We start from the raw sequence: 14,142 nt of genomic DNA, 5'->3' as shown, positions 1-14,142 counted from the left end.
TATGGACTTCACATTTTTGTACATTTTCCAGTGTTTTGAATCAAGTGTGGAGAACTAACTATTCTTTAAATGTTTAAAGGATTAGCAAGGATCTCATACTGACCTATCAAGACACCCATATGTAAAATAACTTTCTTCTTAAGTGAATGATTATGCAGGAACCTGTTTTCTATTCTCTGTGTTTCACTAATAGAGAGGTTTTGATGTAAGTACACATGTCAGCATTGTAATGGTTGCTCTGTTAGCTGTTAAGGAATATTTGTCATAAACACAGAACATTGTGGTTTGTATGTATATAGATGTTCCTCATTGGTAAAGACCTTGGTAAAGAGATAACATTGTATTACCTTAAAGGCCTAACCCCCTTCCTACCCCATGGGCTTTTTCTTTTACAAGTGGACATTGTTGGTGCTGCTGAAAATATTATTGTTACTGTATGTGTGGTTAGACAGTGAAAAAATGTGGACCACCATATTGAATAAGGAAATAGAAAAGTAAAACAAATAAAAACATAAAATGTGTAAAAATTGATGAGATGTAAAATGGCAGAGAGGCTATCAGAAGCTATTATTATAAAGTAACATCCACACTCCACCTCCCCCTCCATACTGATAGTATTGGATTAAAACTGGGAAACTACACAACATACTGGGTTGCAAGAATTGTAGTTGTTTTTTCCTCTGTGTCTTTTTAAACTGTATAAGTTTTGATGTGAATTTAGGTGATAAAGAAAAACAGCCATAAAGCAAAATGTATGAAAGACACTGATGCACATTTAAGGACTTTTAAAAATCTTTAAGGAATTTAGGTATCTTTTGAATTTCCAGAAAGGCCAACCTAGGGTCATCAAACAGCAAGGATGTCAATCAAGAATTAAGAGAATAAGTAGATCTTTCATGGCAAATATGCAGGTCACTTTGCTGGTGTTCTATTAATGCATTTTACTTTACTCATCACTTGACTGATTCATTTTTATGATAGCAGAGACGTAAATCAGTAAAATTAACTTAATATTGACTTTTTATTAATGTTTAAACAGCATGGGAATGGAATAACTATTTTTTTCCTTGAACCATGGCCATCTTGAGCAATGTTGTCATAATGGATGCTCCAAGGAGTACTGAGAGGAGACACTGCCCCAAGGATTAACATGACAACATACAGGCTTTGTTTGTAGACCAAAGTCGGTGAACTTTGGATGAGTTGGTTTTGAGCTGGGATATGCTACTTATCTTCTGTGGTGGACAAGGGATGTAAACAACTGGGTTAAATGAAATTATAGAAGCAGGACCTGAGTCAGGAGTTCATTTGCCATTTTTTGTAACATAGTACAAGTGTTGAAACTTGCTTTTGGAGAATGGAAAACAGTGGACTTATTAGGCCTTCTTTTCTAGCATTACTTTTTTTATCTAAAGAGTGAAGCTTTGTTGAGGTGAATGGGAGTACATAATGTTTAATTCGACTTAGAGTTAGCAAACTAAGTTTTACACCATGTCAAGTATACCTAGGCTATATATCATGGGATGGTTTATTAGTGTTTTCATAAATTATTTGATATTTCTAGTCTGGGTACTGGAGATAAATGCAATGTGTTCCTGCAGCTGATTCTGTGCTTCTACCAACAGAAGGAATCTAAAGAGTTGAAAGGATCACACAGCACCATACTCTCTTGAGTTTTGTGATTTATTCAAGAATTTTTATTCTCTCAGTCACAATGGTACCTGCACTTATTTCAAATATCTCCCTTGATCAACACTGACTATCAGGGATGGTTAAAGCAGATTAAACTGTTGGACATTAAAACCTTGCTGATACTAATGAAAGCTGGACACTTATCTGAGCCAGGCAGCACAGTGCGGAGAATACTGGCTTGACTTTGTGGATTCTAGCTCCTCACAGGGAGCTACTATAAGACTACATCACGGAGCTACTGCACCTAAGTTACTAACCCCTGTCTTTCAGTACATATTAAACCTCATGCAAGGTTTATTTGTTTGGCTGTGAAACTCTAGCAGTACAAAACTGTCTCTGAAACCAATTTAACTGAGGAGATCCTAGCTGCAAAGAGAATAAATTGTTCACTATGCTCCTAGAATACTCATTGGGCACTCCATGAATGAGGTGCTTTGCCTCATCTGCCAGATAGGTATGTAGCCATTGAAAGTGTCTGACAGGTCTCCAAAACAGTAGACGGCACCAAACTAATGCCTATTTTTCTGAATCTTTTCCAGTTTTTTTACAACTAGCACTTTATTGGTAATATTTCAGGACTTATTGTAGTTAATGGTTTGGGTTACATCTGTGCTATGAAAGAGAATAATGAGAATGTGAATATATCTTCTCTACTGATTTATCTGTCTTTTTCCTTCTTTACAGTATCTTGTTTGCAGACATTGTGGGGTTCACTAGTTTAGCATCACAGTGTACTGCCCAAGAGCTGGTGAAGCTGCTGAATGAACTTTTTGGAAAATTTGATGAATTAGCTACAGTAAGTACAACTCTGTTATTTCAGTTTCCTTCTGAAAAATGATGCATGAATTATACGTGTTAGAAATCTGTAATAGACTGATTTAGCCCCACATGTCATGATTTTCTAAAGCTTCAATCTTTTATTAATATCTAGAGAAAAAAATCTTTTTTAATTGTTTAGGGAAAAAGTGTATGTGCTTCTTTTAAATCTTTTAAATATACTTTTCTTCCCCCTTCATGCAGTCCATCAGTGTTTTTTATTGGTTTTGTTTGTACAAAATAGTGAAAATTTTTCAATATTTACATTTTTTATTCTTCATCAAAAAAAGAATCAGAACAGTGGAAAATATGAATATTGGCAGTATGGCATAAAAGTTTCTGTGATATTAGAAAGTTAGAGAGTAAAATTCATTCTTCACAGAGAGCACTCCTTAAAACAGAAATGATGGTAGCTTTTCAGAGAGGTTATTGTAGACAAAATAGGATCAATATCATAAACTGATGCCTATGTTTTTGTTGCTGCACTTAAATAGAGCTAGATTTCTCAAAGAAGAAAAAATGAGAAAATGTTCCTTGCCTATAACTCCAAGTAGCCTAATTTGACAAAGAACCATTTGACTGGAAATGAGAGGAATTGCTGTGCCAGAAAAAGTCACACATCTTGTTTCAAGTTGCATTTTATAAGATGCTGAAAACGTGTTTTTGCCCTGAATAAAGCAGAAATTCATAAAGTTTATCTTATCTGCCAGCTGTCCTTAAAACCTTCATTGCTGAGAAGTAACTCTTCCTCATAAATTATGCTCTACTGTCTAGCTGGTTTTTTGTCAGACTGTGCAGCAGTCTAAAGAAAATATTTTTTAGGCCCTTGACAGCATTCATATTTTTTCAGTCCAAACTCATTTCTCCTTGACTCAGTCTTCCACATGAGAGATCTAAAACATGTGGACATTCTGCATCTAAATGTTCCTCTACATAAACAGCTTTCAAGGACCCCAAGGAGAAAGAAACTTTCTGCTCCACAAGGTGCTAGGGTTGAGAAAGACCTATTCTTAGTCAAGTGGGTTATCCTTTGATGGAGTCCTATGTTCTGATTTGCACGAGATGTTTGAGTCATAACAGAAAAGAACTTGTGTGTTCCTTTTTTTCAAGAAAGGCAGAAGATTGACTTGGATACTTAGCAGAGATGCAATGGAATTCCAGGGGGTTTAGGCAAGAATTTCTGTAGCCAATTCATTGCTGAAACTACTGGCAGTGTCTTATAGAGAGCACAGGTCCTCAGCCCAGAGTACTTCATAGATTATGCCTTAGAAATAAAAATGGACTTCCATTTAGATAGTAATTTATGAGAGCTTAAATGGTTTAATAAGTTCAAATATACTTACTTTGATTTCTTTTAAATTTTATTACTGAATTTCATCCATTATATGCCAACCAGACATCTAATAAGCCCTTTTAAAAACTTGTAATGCTGTCATTTGTAGAGTCTTTATAGCCATGAAATACAGAGCCGTGTAATAAAAGGGAAGTACTGTAATATAACACAAGATCATATGTGTGCACACAGAAATGCATAAGCCTATGATGTGCCCTGGCACTGAAGCTAGGGACATGGCTGCCCTACCATGCTTGCTCCCTTATCACTGGCCGTGTGCTGCCACCTGAAGGTGCCACTTACACCTGAAGGCAGGTACCAGGCAGATGCCAACTTTTGGTGAAAGGTTGGTTGCTGGTCATGGAAGAAGCAGTTTGGAGACAGCAGAAGAGCAAAAAAACCCCTTAGTTTTTCTGTTCAGCCTGCAAGAATTCTTTTTCAGATTTAAAAAAAAAACTCACAGTTTCTTTCAGCTATGTGAGGAAGATTTGCTCCTTAGGGGTTCTTCTAGTTCAGATTGTAATTCGCTGAAGTGTGATTAAGGACAGATGTACAAGCTTTCCTTAGCACCTTATGATGTGACTTAGGGAGACTTGTAATTGTGTCTTCTGCAGTCAGAGAAATCTGCTGAGAAATACAGTTTTTCAGAGGGATTCTGATCTCTTGGTTAAAGCAGCTTATAGGTATTCATTATTAGGTCAAAACAGAGGACGGGGTTGATTTTAAAACTGTGCTGTGCTTGAGTATTCAGAATGATTAAGGAGGAAATTGCAGAGATTTTAAAGAAGAGTCTAGCAGTGATAGGTAGGGTCCCTGTGATTACTAAAGTGTGATCGGTGAGTGTGCTGATTGTGTGCTGCTGTTTCTCAAGAAGCAATGTCAAGAGGAAGGTGCAGTTTATGAGTACCTTTCTTGAAACAATTGCCCTGTCTTAAAAATATAATGCTTTACAAGAATCCCTATCACCACTGTAGAAAGTGTAATAGGTTTAAGGCAGCATATATTTGCTGGGAGCCTCAAGATGAATCTTGGCATTTGAGCACATTGACACATTGTAAAAATAGTAAGTCTTTGGTTTTTGACAGTATAGTTCTGCTAAAATTTGTCCTTATCACATTTGGAAGCTGGTTTATGGAGTATGTGGTTATATTTGTTAAAGTTATTAAGGCTTATACTCACCAGGAAGCCCTGAAGGAAAGGCACAGTGCAGGCTGGATGGCTGGAGGTTGGCTGAGGGGTGAGAGGCAGTGAGGAGTGAGGGGAGAGTCAGTTGAATGACAGTTGGAAGTGAGATTGTGATTGGCTGGAGGAACGCATGGTTGGCGTTGAACAAAGGTCCCGTATGAACGGGAAGCTGATTGGGTGAGAGGACATGCGGACACCAGCACCACAGCTGAGCCGGCCAATGGGTGCCCTGCTTCCGTTAAGGTCTCTTAGCCCTCAGTTTGGTTTCAGGTATGTCTGATGGAGACTAAAGGTATAAAAAGGGGCGATTTCTTCAATAAAGAGATCTTCGGATGCATAAGGGGCTTTGTGTCGCTTTGTTCCCCATTTCTACACTGGTTTTTGCTTTTTATATTAGTTATTTCTTTCCATATGCTGTTTCTTTGGATGTTTTTTGGTTTATGGTGGTTTGTGGGTTTTTGTTGGTTTGGGGTGGGGTTTTGTTGTGTGTGTGGGGGGTTAGGCAAGGCACAAAGTTTTGTTCTCTTTGAAATGCTACGCCCATTCTTTTAAATCACAATAGCTTCAGATATAGTTACAACTCATGACAGGGAGTTCTGAAGCAAACCTTAGGTTTCAATGTAAAGTCATTCAATTCCTTTAAAAATGTACTTCAGCATTTTGTTAGTAGAGAGGGGAAAAAAATAAATTCTGATCTTACTAGTCCCTCCTAGAATTCATTTGTACTTTTATCATGTCCTTTCATGTCTATTCACCTCTAGAGAAAGTATGTTTTTTAAACACTTATCTTGCACACGTTATTTTACCTTCCAAATCACTGAGTCCTTGGGAAGAGTGTTGGGAAAAAAATGATCAGAACGTAGTACTTAAAATCATAAAATCATAAAATGTCTTGAGCTGGCAGGGACCCATAGAGATCATCAAATCCAAAGCCCTGCTCCTTGCAGTAATACCTTAAACTAAACCATATGACTAAGAGCATTGCCGAGATGCTCCCTGAAAATGATTGCATGATTTTTGTTTTCTTTGTCACAACAGCACTGTTTGGTTTCTTAAAGAAACCATCATAAGTAAATATATTTCATATATGATTTTGTGGTTTCCTCAGTAACCTTTGAGTCCTAAGGCCAACTTTAATTACTTTGAAGGAATGTGAGTCTTAAAAATATAAACAAAAAGGAGTGTCATTAGTATCCTTGACGAAGTGTGACTTCATCCTAGACAAACATCAGAGAATCCACACAGGAAGGTGCTGTTATGAATGTCTTTGGGTTCATTTGTATGTCTGGTTACTGATTTTGTGTCTTGGTTTGAAAGACAGGTGTTTGCTAGGGAGGGGCAGGGCCTCCCTTGGAATGGAGAATTCAAATCCCCTCCCTCCAAATTATTCTAATGTAGAAAATTAAAGGGGCTTTCAGGCAGAGGTATGGTGTTAGGAATAACAGTTCTTTACTAGCATGTCTAACAAGACAAATGTAATAAATGCTGAGCCAATTCCAAACTAATAAATAATTGTATGAATTTTAGAAAAATAATTGGACAGAATTTCGGTGAACCAACAATCAAAGAATCAGTGTTGAGTCCCAGGACTGGCACTGGGTGAACTTCAGCTACGGCCTCTATCGCACCACAGCTCCCCTGTTCATGATTTTGGTTTCATGAACCCAGTTTTTATACAGTTCTTTTAGCTAGACAGAGCATTATTGCGTGCTTTCTTTGTCCCTTCAGTTTTCCTTCATATTCATGGGTGTTCATCTTTGCCGTTTGGTCCGTTGAATAGTCCTTCCATGGAGAGATGAATATTAGGTATGACTTCTGGGACTCGTGTATTGAAATGCATGCCCCTGGTGGCAGAGCACGGCCCATCTCACTGGTAATGGTTGGGTCGTTCACAATCTCACCTCTGGGGAGGACTCATCTTCCTCGGACCCCCTCTCCTTTTCTCTTGTAAATCTGGTCGTTCCCCGGTTCCCAGCAAGGGTCATTCCCGAATTTGTCTACCCCTGTCCCCTGCCTTGAATGATTTTACCATTTATTTCAAAGGGCATAACTTGATTTATATTATACATACATTATTAACAAAAATTATCCCACATTTATTACACAAACAACCAACAACAACTACAGTATTAATTATAAACAGAACCAGGAACCTCAAGGGGCTTTGGTTCACAAAGCCTGGGGTGGTCTGGTCTGGGTGCCTCTGCAGGACTCTCAGAGCACCAAGCTGGAACAGTGGAAAATCCTGGGCTGGTGGATGAGATGTATCAGAAGCTCTGCAGTGGTAGCAGGAACAGCAGGGATGTCCTGGCAAGGCAGGGCAGTGCGGGGGTACAGCGTAGCAGAAAGCTTCAAAGCAGTGCTGAAGAAGTGGCAACAGGACAGGGCCAGCCCAACAGGCCAGGAGGAGGCGAGTTCAGAATTCCTGGGCACGCGAGCAGACTGTGGTAGATTTCCCAGGACTGGACTTGGTGGTGACAATGAACTCCTCCTGCAGCAAGCAGCAGCCTGGCCGTCCTCTCCTCAATGCTGAGAGCAAGAGCGAGTGTAGCTGCCCCCAGCCCTGTCCTTTACCTGCCACCAAACCTTGTTGTGTCTTTTCCCCTCCAAGAGAAAATTCCCAGAGACCAAAAGAAAGTGTAGCCAGGTGCTACACTCTTCTTTGGCACTTCTTTGTTTTCCTCAAGTACCCATAAGTACTCAGTAGTTAGTTTCCTGGCAACTTATGGAGAAAAAATCTGTAAGAAAAAACCCCAAATCTAACCCCCAACATTTTGCAAAGTCAATCTTTAGGCACCCTGATACAAGCATTTTGGGTAAGTTTGTCCCTGCAAGGCTTTCCTTGGGACATAATGAAAACAAGCCACCTTCCTGAACATAGAGTTGGTGGAGTTTCTCATAAGGCCCATGAATAGCTCAGCTCAAAAGGATTGATTTCTATTGCATGTGATCTGCTGCTCAGGCTTAGTTTAGTTAGTTCTGGCCGTTACGCTGAAGTTTTTTGGTTTCTTCCCATTAAACAAGAACAGCTTTGTGCATTCTCAGATTTGGCCCTGCTGATAGTCATTCCGTTATCAATAAATGTTATCAATAAATGCTCCAAGCAACTGATCTTTAAATGAGGTCTTCAGATGCCTGGCAATCAACTTTTGATACTATAACTAGCTTTCAGTTTGTCATTCTTTAGCTTACTTGTAAGAGTGACAAATTTTAATGAGATATAATCAATTGCATTATGCTGTCATGGTCAAAGTTCTGGTATGTTTTTTACATGTTCCAAATATTTTACTTGTCATACATCATCTGAACAGAAAAGAGGAGGCAGTTCTACAGCACCCTGAATTTTAATGAAACAAGTTTGATTTTGAGAGAAGTTTCTATTTTCTTTAATTGCTTTTTTCTTTGGTAGATTTTTTTTTCTCACACACTTCCTGCATCTAATCTATATGGAGAATTAATTATTTGTCTTTAGAGATTCAGATATTTTCCTTTCAGCATCCATCTTGCTGCATCTTGGAGCTCTAAGACTTTTCATTTACAATCTGACTAGGATTAAAGAATTTTAGGGGCTTTTGAAATGACACCACAGAAGAAGGTTTTAATATACTGAATGAATGTTCTTATTTCTTCATGCCACTTTTGGTATCTCATCTGTTAGGTAGACTGACACACACACTTCCTTGTTCTTTCCATTTACAGTTATGTATACCTCCAGGCTTTGTCAGGTTGAGTCTATTTTTTTTTATTTTAATTTAGTATCTTTCCCTGATTACCTTCTTAGCATTTAACAATTTTTACTTTGCATATTTCAACATTACTGAAATGTCTCTTTCTTCAGTTCAGACTCAAAGATACTGAACTGAAAAACATTGTTTCTGAGTCTTAGGCAAAGAATCAGGAGATAATATTTTTAATCAACTTGTGTTTTTTAACTGTGTCAATGTTATAAATGCCAATCCAGGTAGCCAATTAAAATATAATTTGGTTTATTAAAAAAATTGAAATTACAGAATTTCCATAAAACCAACAAACAGAGTTACGGTGACAATAACCCGGGATCATCAAAGGGTGCACTGGGACGCAGCCTCTAGCGCACTGCCATCCCCCCAAAAGTTCATGAATTGGCCCCGTCTGGGGTCCAGGTTTTATACAATTTATTTTGCCCCTGGCATAAGATTTCCCCATAGTTCTTTGTTTTCTTGGAATAGTTATTTGAATGCATCACCATCGTTGGTCTGCTGAATGGGGTTTCTTGTGGGAGGGAGAGGTGTCAATTTTTTTTCTCTGGTGGGTGAATGGAAGACGAAATTCTGAATGAACAGACATTCTCCTCCAATGATCAGCATGATGGTGGAGCTCTGATGGCTCTGCTGCTTTTGGGAGGAGAACTGATTGCTTATCTTAATGTGTCCTCCTTTCTGATGTCGATGGCAGGCAATGCCTCCAGTTCCTGGCAGTCCATTGTCTTCCTCTGAATGGCAGTTTCTGGGTGTTGCCTGCCTTGGAATTTGTCAATCCCGTGGCTGGCTGAAACTGAAGGTTACATTCTACAGAACATATTTACAGTTTGCATTTACCAAAACATGATTTTAACATACTATAATCCATAAAAACATGAAATTAACATACATATTTACCACAGTCAAGAACAGTTAGTTCTTTGCTGAGCATTGAACTAGATTTTCCTAGAAGTAATCATTCAAAAAAATTGTTTAAATTCCATCTCTAGAATGCTTTTAGTTTATATTAAGATAATGATGTATTTTTAAAATATAAAATGAATGAAGTTTTTTGGACTGTTTAAGATGGGAAAATTAGTGCTGGAAAGCATAAGTCCAAACTTACAGCATGTAAACCTTCTTTGTGAAAATTTGTGTGCACTGAGGGGCAGGATATTTATAAATACTAATTTTAAGGAGACTTGTCTCCTCAGTTCCGCTTGAAAGTCAGCACAGACACAGGATCCCACAGAGGCAGACCACCCTGTAAGTTTAAACCCAGTTCTGACCAGCCATCTGGAGATGTCTCCTGGATAGACCTAAGGAAATAAATTTTCTTAAATGAAAGTGGTCTTAATCAACATGCCTGTAACTATAGGATCAGAGTGTGTGGAGTGGAGTGAAGCTGAAGTAAATGTCTGGGAACAGTTTTCTAGGGGAAAAAATTAACATTACACAGTGTGAGTACTGTAGGAAAGTATAAATGGGCAAGTATCTCAGAGAGTAAATATTGCTATTTTACAATATATTTTAGGTAGGAGAATACTGTGTTTGGTTGGCTAATTCTTTGTCACAATTCTTATCATAATTTGTATACTTATAGTAAATTAACAAATTGTTCCTGATTTTTTATACTAAAAATCTGAAGTTTTCATCTTTTTACAGGACTGTATTGCATTGTTCCAATCAGTCTCAGGTGCTTGAAGTGTGGGCCTATGTGCTGACACTTACTGTTTTAACCTGTTGTGCAGTTAGCATTGAGAAAAGTATTTCAGAAATCTGGAAAATAATAATTTCCTGATATTTAGAGGTTATTTTTTCAGCATTTTATAGTGTATTTGTTTTAGGTTTGCTTCTCCTGGAATATATCTTCATAAAAAGACAGAATCTGAAAAGATACTTAATAAAACCTAGGAAGGAGACAAGTATGTGTGTCAGTCATGACTGTATAAAATATTCTTGCTAAAATCCTTTTTCATTTCCAAGTAAATTAATATATATGACTGTTGCATAGGTTTTCACTCTCCAGAAATAAAAACATTTTAACATTCTAGTTTTGTAAAATTACACTCCATGTGAAGTAAGGAAAGAATTTATTGTAAGAATGAGAATGTAGACAAAGTTAGAGCATTTTAGGTCAGCATATATAATTGCCAATGAAATTGAGGGAAAGCATTTGAAACAAATGTCCTTTTTATAGCTATCCTGAGTAATTCTACATTTGTGCGTGTATAATGTGGCTCCCATGATGGTAGATAATTTGTAATGACTTCAAAAACACATTACTAAATTAAAAGCTTACAAATGCTTATCTGGAGATGGCCAGCTTTCCTCAATCAGAACCTATCAAGTAATTTTCTGTGGCACTTCCTGTACTTCCTAGATCACATTTGTTTTCTTTTTGTATTTTCTGCCACTGTAGAAACTCTTCTTTTTAAGTCTATGTTAACTCTTATTGCAATAAGTATGTTTCCATCACTCTGCTAAATGAAACTCTATTGCAGTTAGCTCATTCTCAAGGCTTTTTATGCTGGGACTAGCAGATATACAAGAACTAATGTTAATTATGAAGTTATTATTTGCAGGATTTATTCCATTAAAAGGTTATTAAAATAGTTGTTTCAATTTTTAAGACAATCCTTCAAAACCTGGGGGAAAATGGTAAAATATGTATGTAGCAATTGTTGGGGTTCAGTGGAGTTTTCTGATAGGCTGGACAGTTTTCATAAGTGTTTTATCACTATTGGAACACTGTGTCTCGGTTTAAGGGAGAGGTAAATTTTTCAAAGCGTTGTAGGCAAACTAATCAATGGTCAAGTTTGAATATTAGCACTTTCAGTGACTACTGAGGTGTTAAACACGCCTCTGAGGACACAAAGAGTTAAAAGCAGGGACTCTCAGAGAGTCTGCCTCTTTTGGGTTCTGGTTTCAGCAGGGAAACATCTCTTCTCCCCTGCCCAGTTACTAAGCTGGGTGGGGAGGGGAGCCACGTGGCCGGGCTGAGAAGAACCATGCGGCCGAACTAACGTAAGCTGGGGCACCGGGGCGGGGAAGAGAATAGACAGAACTAGAGCTGAGCTAGCCCTATCTAAGATGGAAGAGTAGAAAACTGTACAAGTGCCTCCTGTCTGTCTCCTCCCCCACCTCTGCCCTCCCCTCCGGGAGAAGGTGCCCAGCCGCGTGGGAGTTGCTGAGCCTGGGAGTGCCTGAGCCTGCAGTGCCCTGCCGGGAGCCAGAAACTATTAACCCTTTCTGAGGCAGAAAAAAATTTTTTCCCAGACATTCATGAGACTCATTTTCCAGACAAGTAATGAGAATCAATATTCTCATGACTAGTAGCTTCAGAAGAGAGAGAAAAACAGCTTAAGACTGAAAAGATAAAGTCAGAAGATGAAAAGAATCCTAGATAGGCAAAGAATGAGAAGAGTAGCTTTTTGAGCTACACTTTTCTTGCATAATGTTAACCATAGACTGAACTTGAGACTCTTTTGAACATAAACTGCAATTTAGGGTGGATGTGGCCAACTTGACTTGCTGCAGTAGAGCAAACAGAGAAGAGAAGAAGAAAGTGTAGTAGTGCCCTCTGCCCTCAGAAAAGAAACCCTTGGCCCCAGGGGGAAAATGGAGAGAGCCTGGCATGCAAGCATCCTTAAAAAAAGCCCTATATGCAGCTTTAGCCCATGGACAGTGGTGAGAGCACTAGACATAGAGAAGAGAGTGTCATCATGGCAGCCAAGTAGTAGCCACAAGTGACACAAACACACATAGAAAGTGGACCTGTGTTTTTCTAAAGAGCAGTCTATAGTGTGAAAAAGACTCCTCTCTCCCTTGCTGAATTAAAGATTAGTTTTTTGAGTAGTGATTGTTTGATTTAAAACCCAAAGTTTTAGTCTATAGAGGGTAATGTGTAAGGAGTAGAAATTGAGAGAGGAGAAGAAATATTCTGAGAAGTTTTCATTTAATTTCTGGGGTTTTTTTTGTGTGTGTGTGTTTAGAGTTTTCCTTTCTATTTCTGTTCCTATGTAATTTAATAAAGTTTTTGTCTTCTGTTTTCAAGTTTTAAGCCTGCTCTGCTCTGTTCCTGATCACATCCCACAGTAGTTGCTAAGAAAAACATATAAGTGCATTAACATCTAGCCAGTCCAAACCCATGACACACTGCAATATAATAGAGCTAGTGATAACATCCATGTCACTTCGTTACACCTTAGGATTTGACGATGAAGTTTGTGTGAGAAGGTGGCTTCAGTAATCTCTCACACTGTGGTCCACATTCAATATAGTTATTAAACCAGATTTGGATGCTACTCAGAGAAACCATGTTGTTAGATCTCTCTTGTTTTACTGAAAAAAAAAGAAATATGATAAGTGAAATTATTGTCTGTCACTGATGAAAGTTGCAGATGGTGTGAATAAACTGTATCCATCTCTGGGGGTCTCAGCACAGGAGATATCTGGATCTCTTAGAGTGGGTCCAGAAGACAGTAACAAAAATTATCAGCAGGCTGGAACATCTCTCCTGTGAAGAAAGACTGGGAGGGTTGCCAGGAGAAGAAGGCCCCAGGGAGATCTTACTGCAGCCTTTCAATATATAAAAGGGGACTTATAAAAGAAGTCAGCAAGGAATTTAACAGGGTCAGTAGGACAAAGGGGCAAAAGATTTTAAACTGAAAGTTTAAAAGGGGTATCAAGGTAGAATTCAAAAGTTTTTCATCTCAATCTAAACCCATGTTTTCTTCTTTTTCTGCACCTAGCTGTGTCTTTTGAGAATACTGCTACAGTCTAGGAGACATTCACTTGGTTGTACTTTTCATGGAATGCTTTCAGTTTTTTCTCTAAAGCTCTTTGATACACAAAACTGTTACAGCTGAGGGGAAAAAAGGAATTTTTTTTTTATGTTTCACTTGACTTCAGAAGAGAATTAGATATATTAAGAAAGCGTAAAAGTAAAAAACGTAGTGATTGGTTACAAAGAATCTTTTCCTGTCATGCACTGAACTTAACTTGGTACAGCATTGCTTAATTACATTATATAGCCTTCCAACTTGTGGATGCATGGCTAGAAAAGCAGGGACAAGTGCACAATCCTGCTCTTAGCCTAAGGGATGAGTAGAAGCTGAAACATCCTTGAACCATTCTTTAGATGGGAAAAGGATGAAGTAAAGTTTGGAGCAATAGCTGTAACAGGATGCTAGACAGGATGTGTTGACCATAAGTTGGAGAAGGCTCACAGCATCCAGCCACGTGGACAGAGCTTCTAAGCCAATTATGTATACTGCAAGGATGCGTGAACACTATGGTTTAACCAATGATGTTCAGAGTTAGGTGCATGATATACTTAGCACAGTATAAATGTAAGCCAAATAGCTGAATAAACGAGCAAGATTTTTTAACTCA

General features: G+C 38.2%; 1 protein-coding gene across 1 annotated transcript in view; it reads left to right on the top strand.

Moving 5' to 3' along the window:
* ADCY1 (adenylate cyclase 1) overlaps positions 1-14,142 on the top strand; it is a 158,686-nt gene that overhangs the window by 78,532 nt on the left and 66,012 nt on the right. The window contains exon 4 of the mRNA XM_063404701.1: positions 2,377-2,488. Coding sequence (XP_063260771.1) covers positions 2,377-2,488 — 112 coding nt within the window. The remainder of the gene's footprint in view (positions 1-2,376; positions 2,489-14,142) is intronic.

The sequence above is a fragment of the Prinia subflava genome, chromosome 1, assembly GCF_021018805.1.
Source record: "Prinia subflava isolate CZ2003 ecotype Zambia chromosome 1, Cam_Psub_1.2, whole genome shotgun sequence".
NCBI classification, from domain to species: Eukaryota; Metazoa; Chordata; class Aves; order Passeriformes; family Cisticolidae; genus Prinia; species Prinia subflava.
This window is presented reverse-complemented; position numbering and strand designations above follow the sequence as displayed.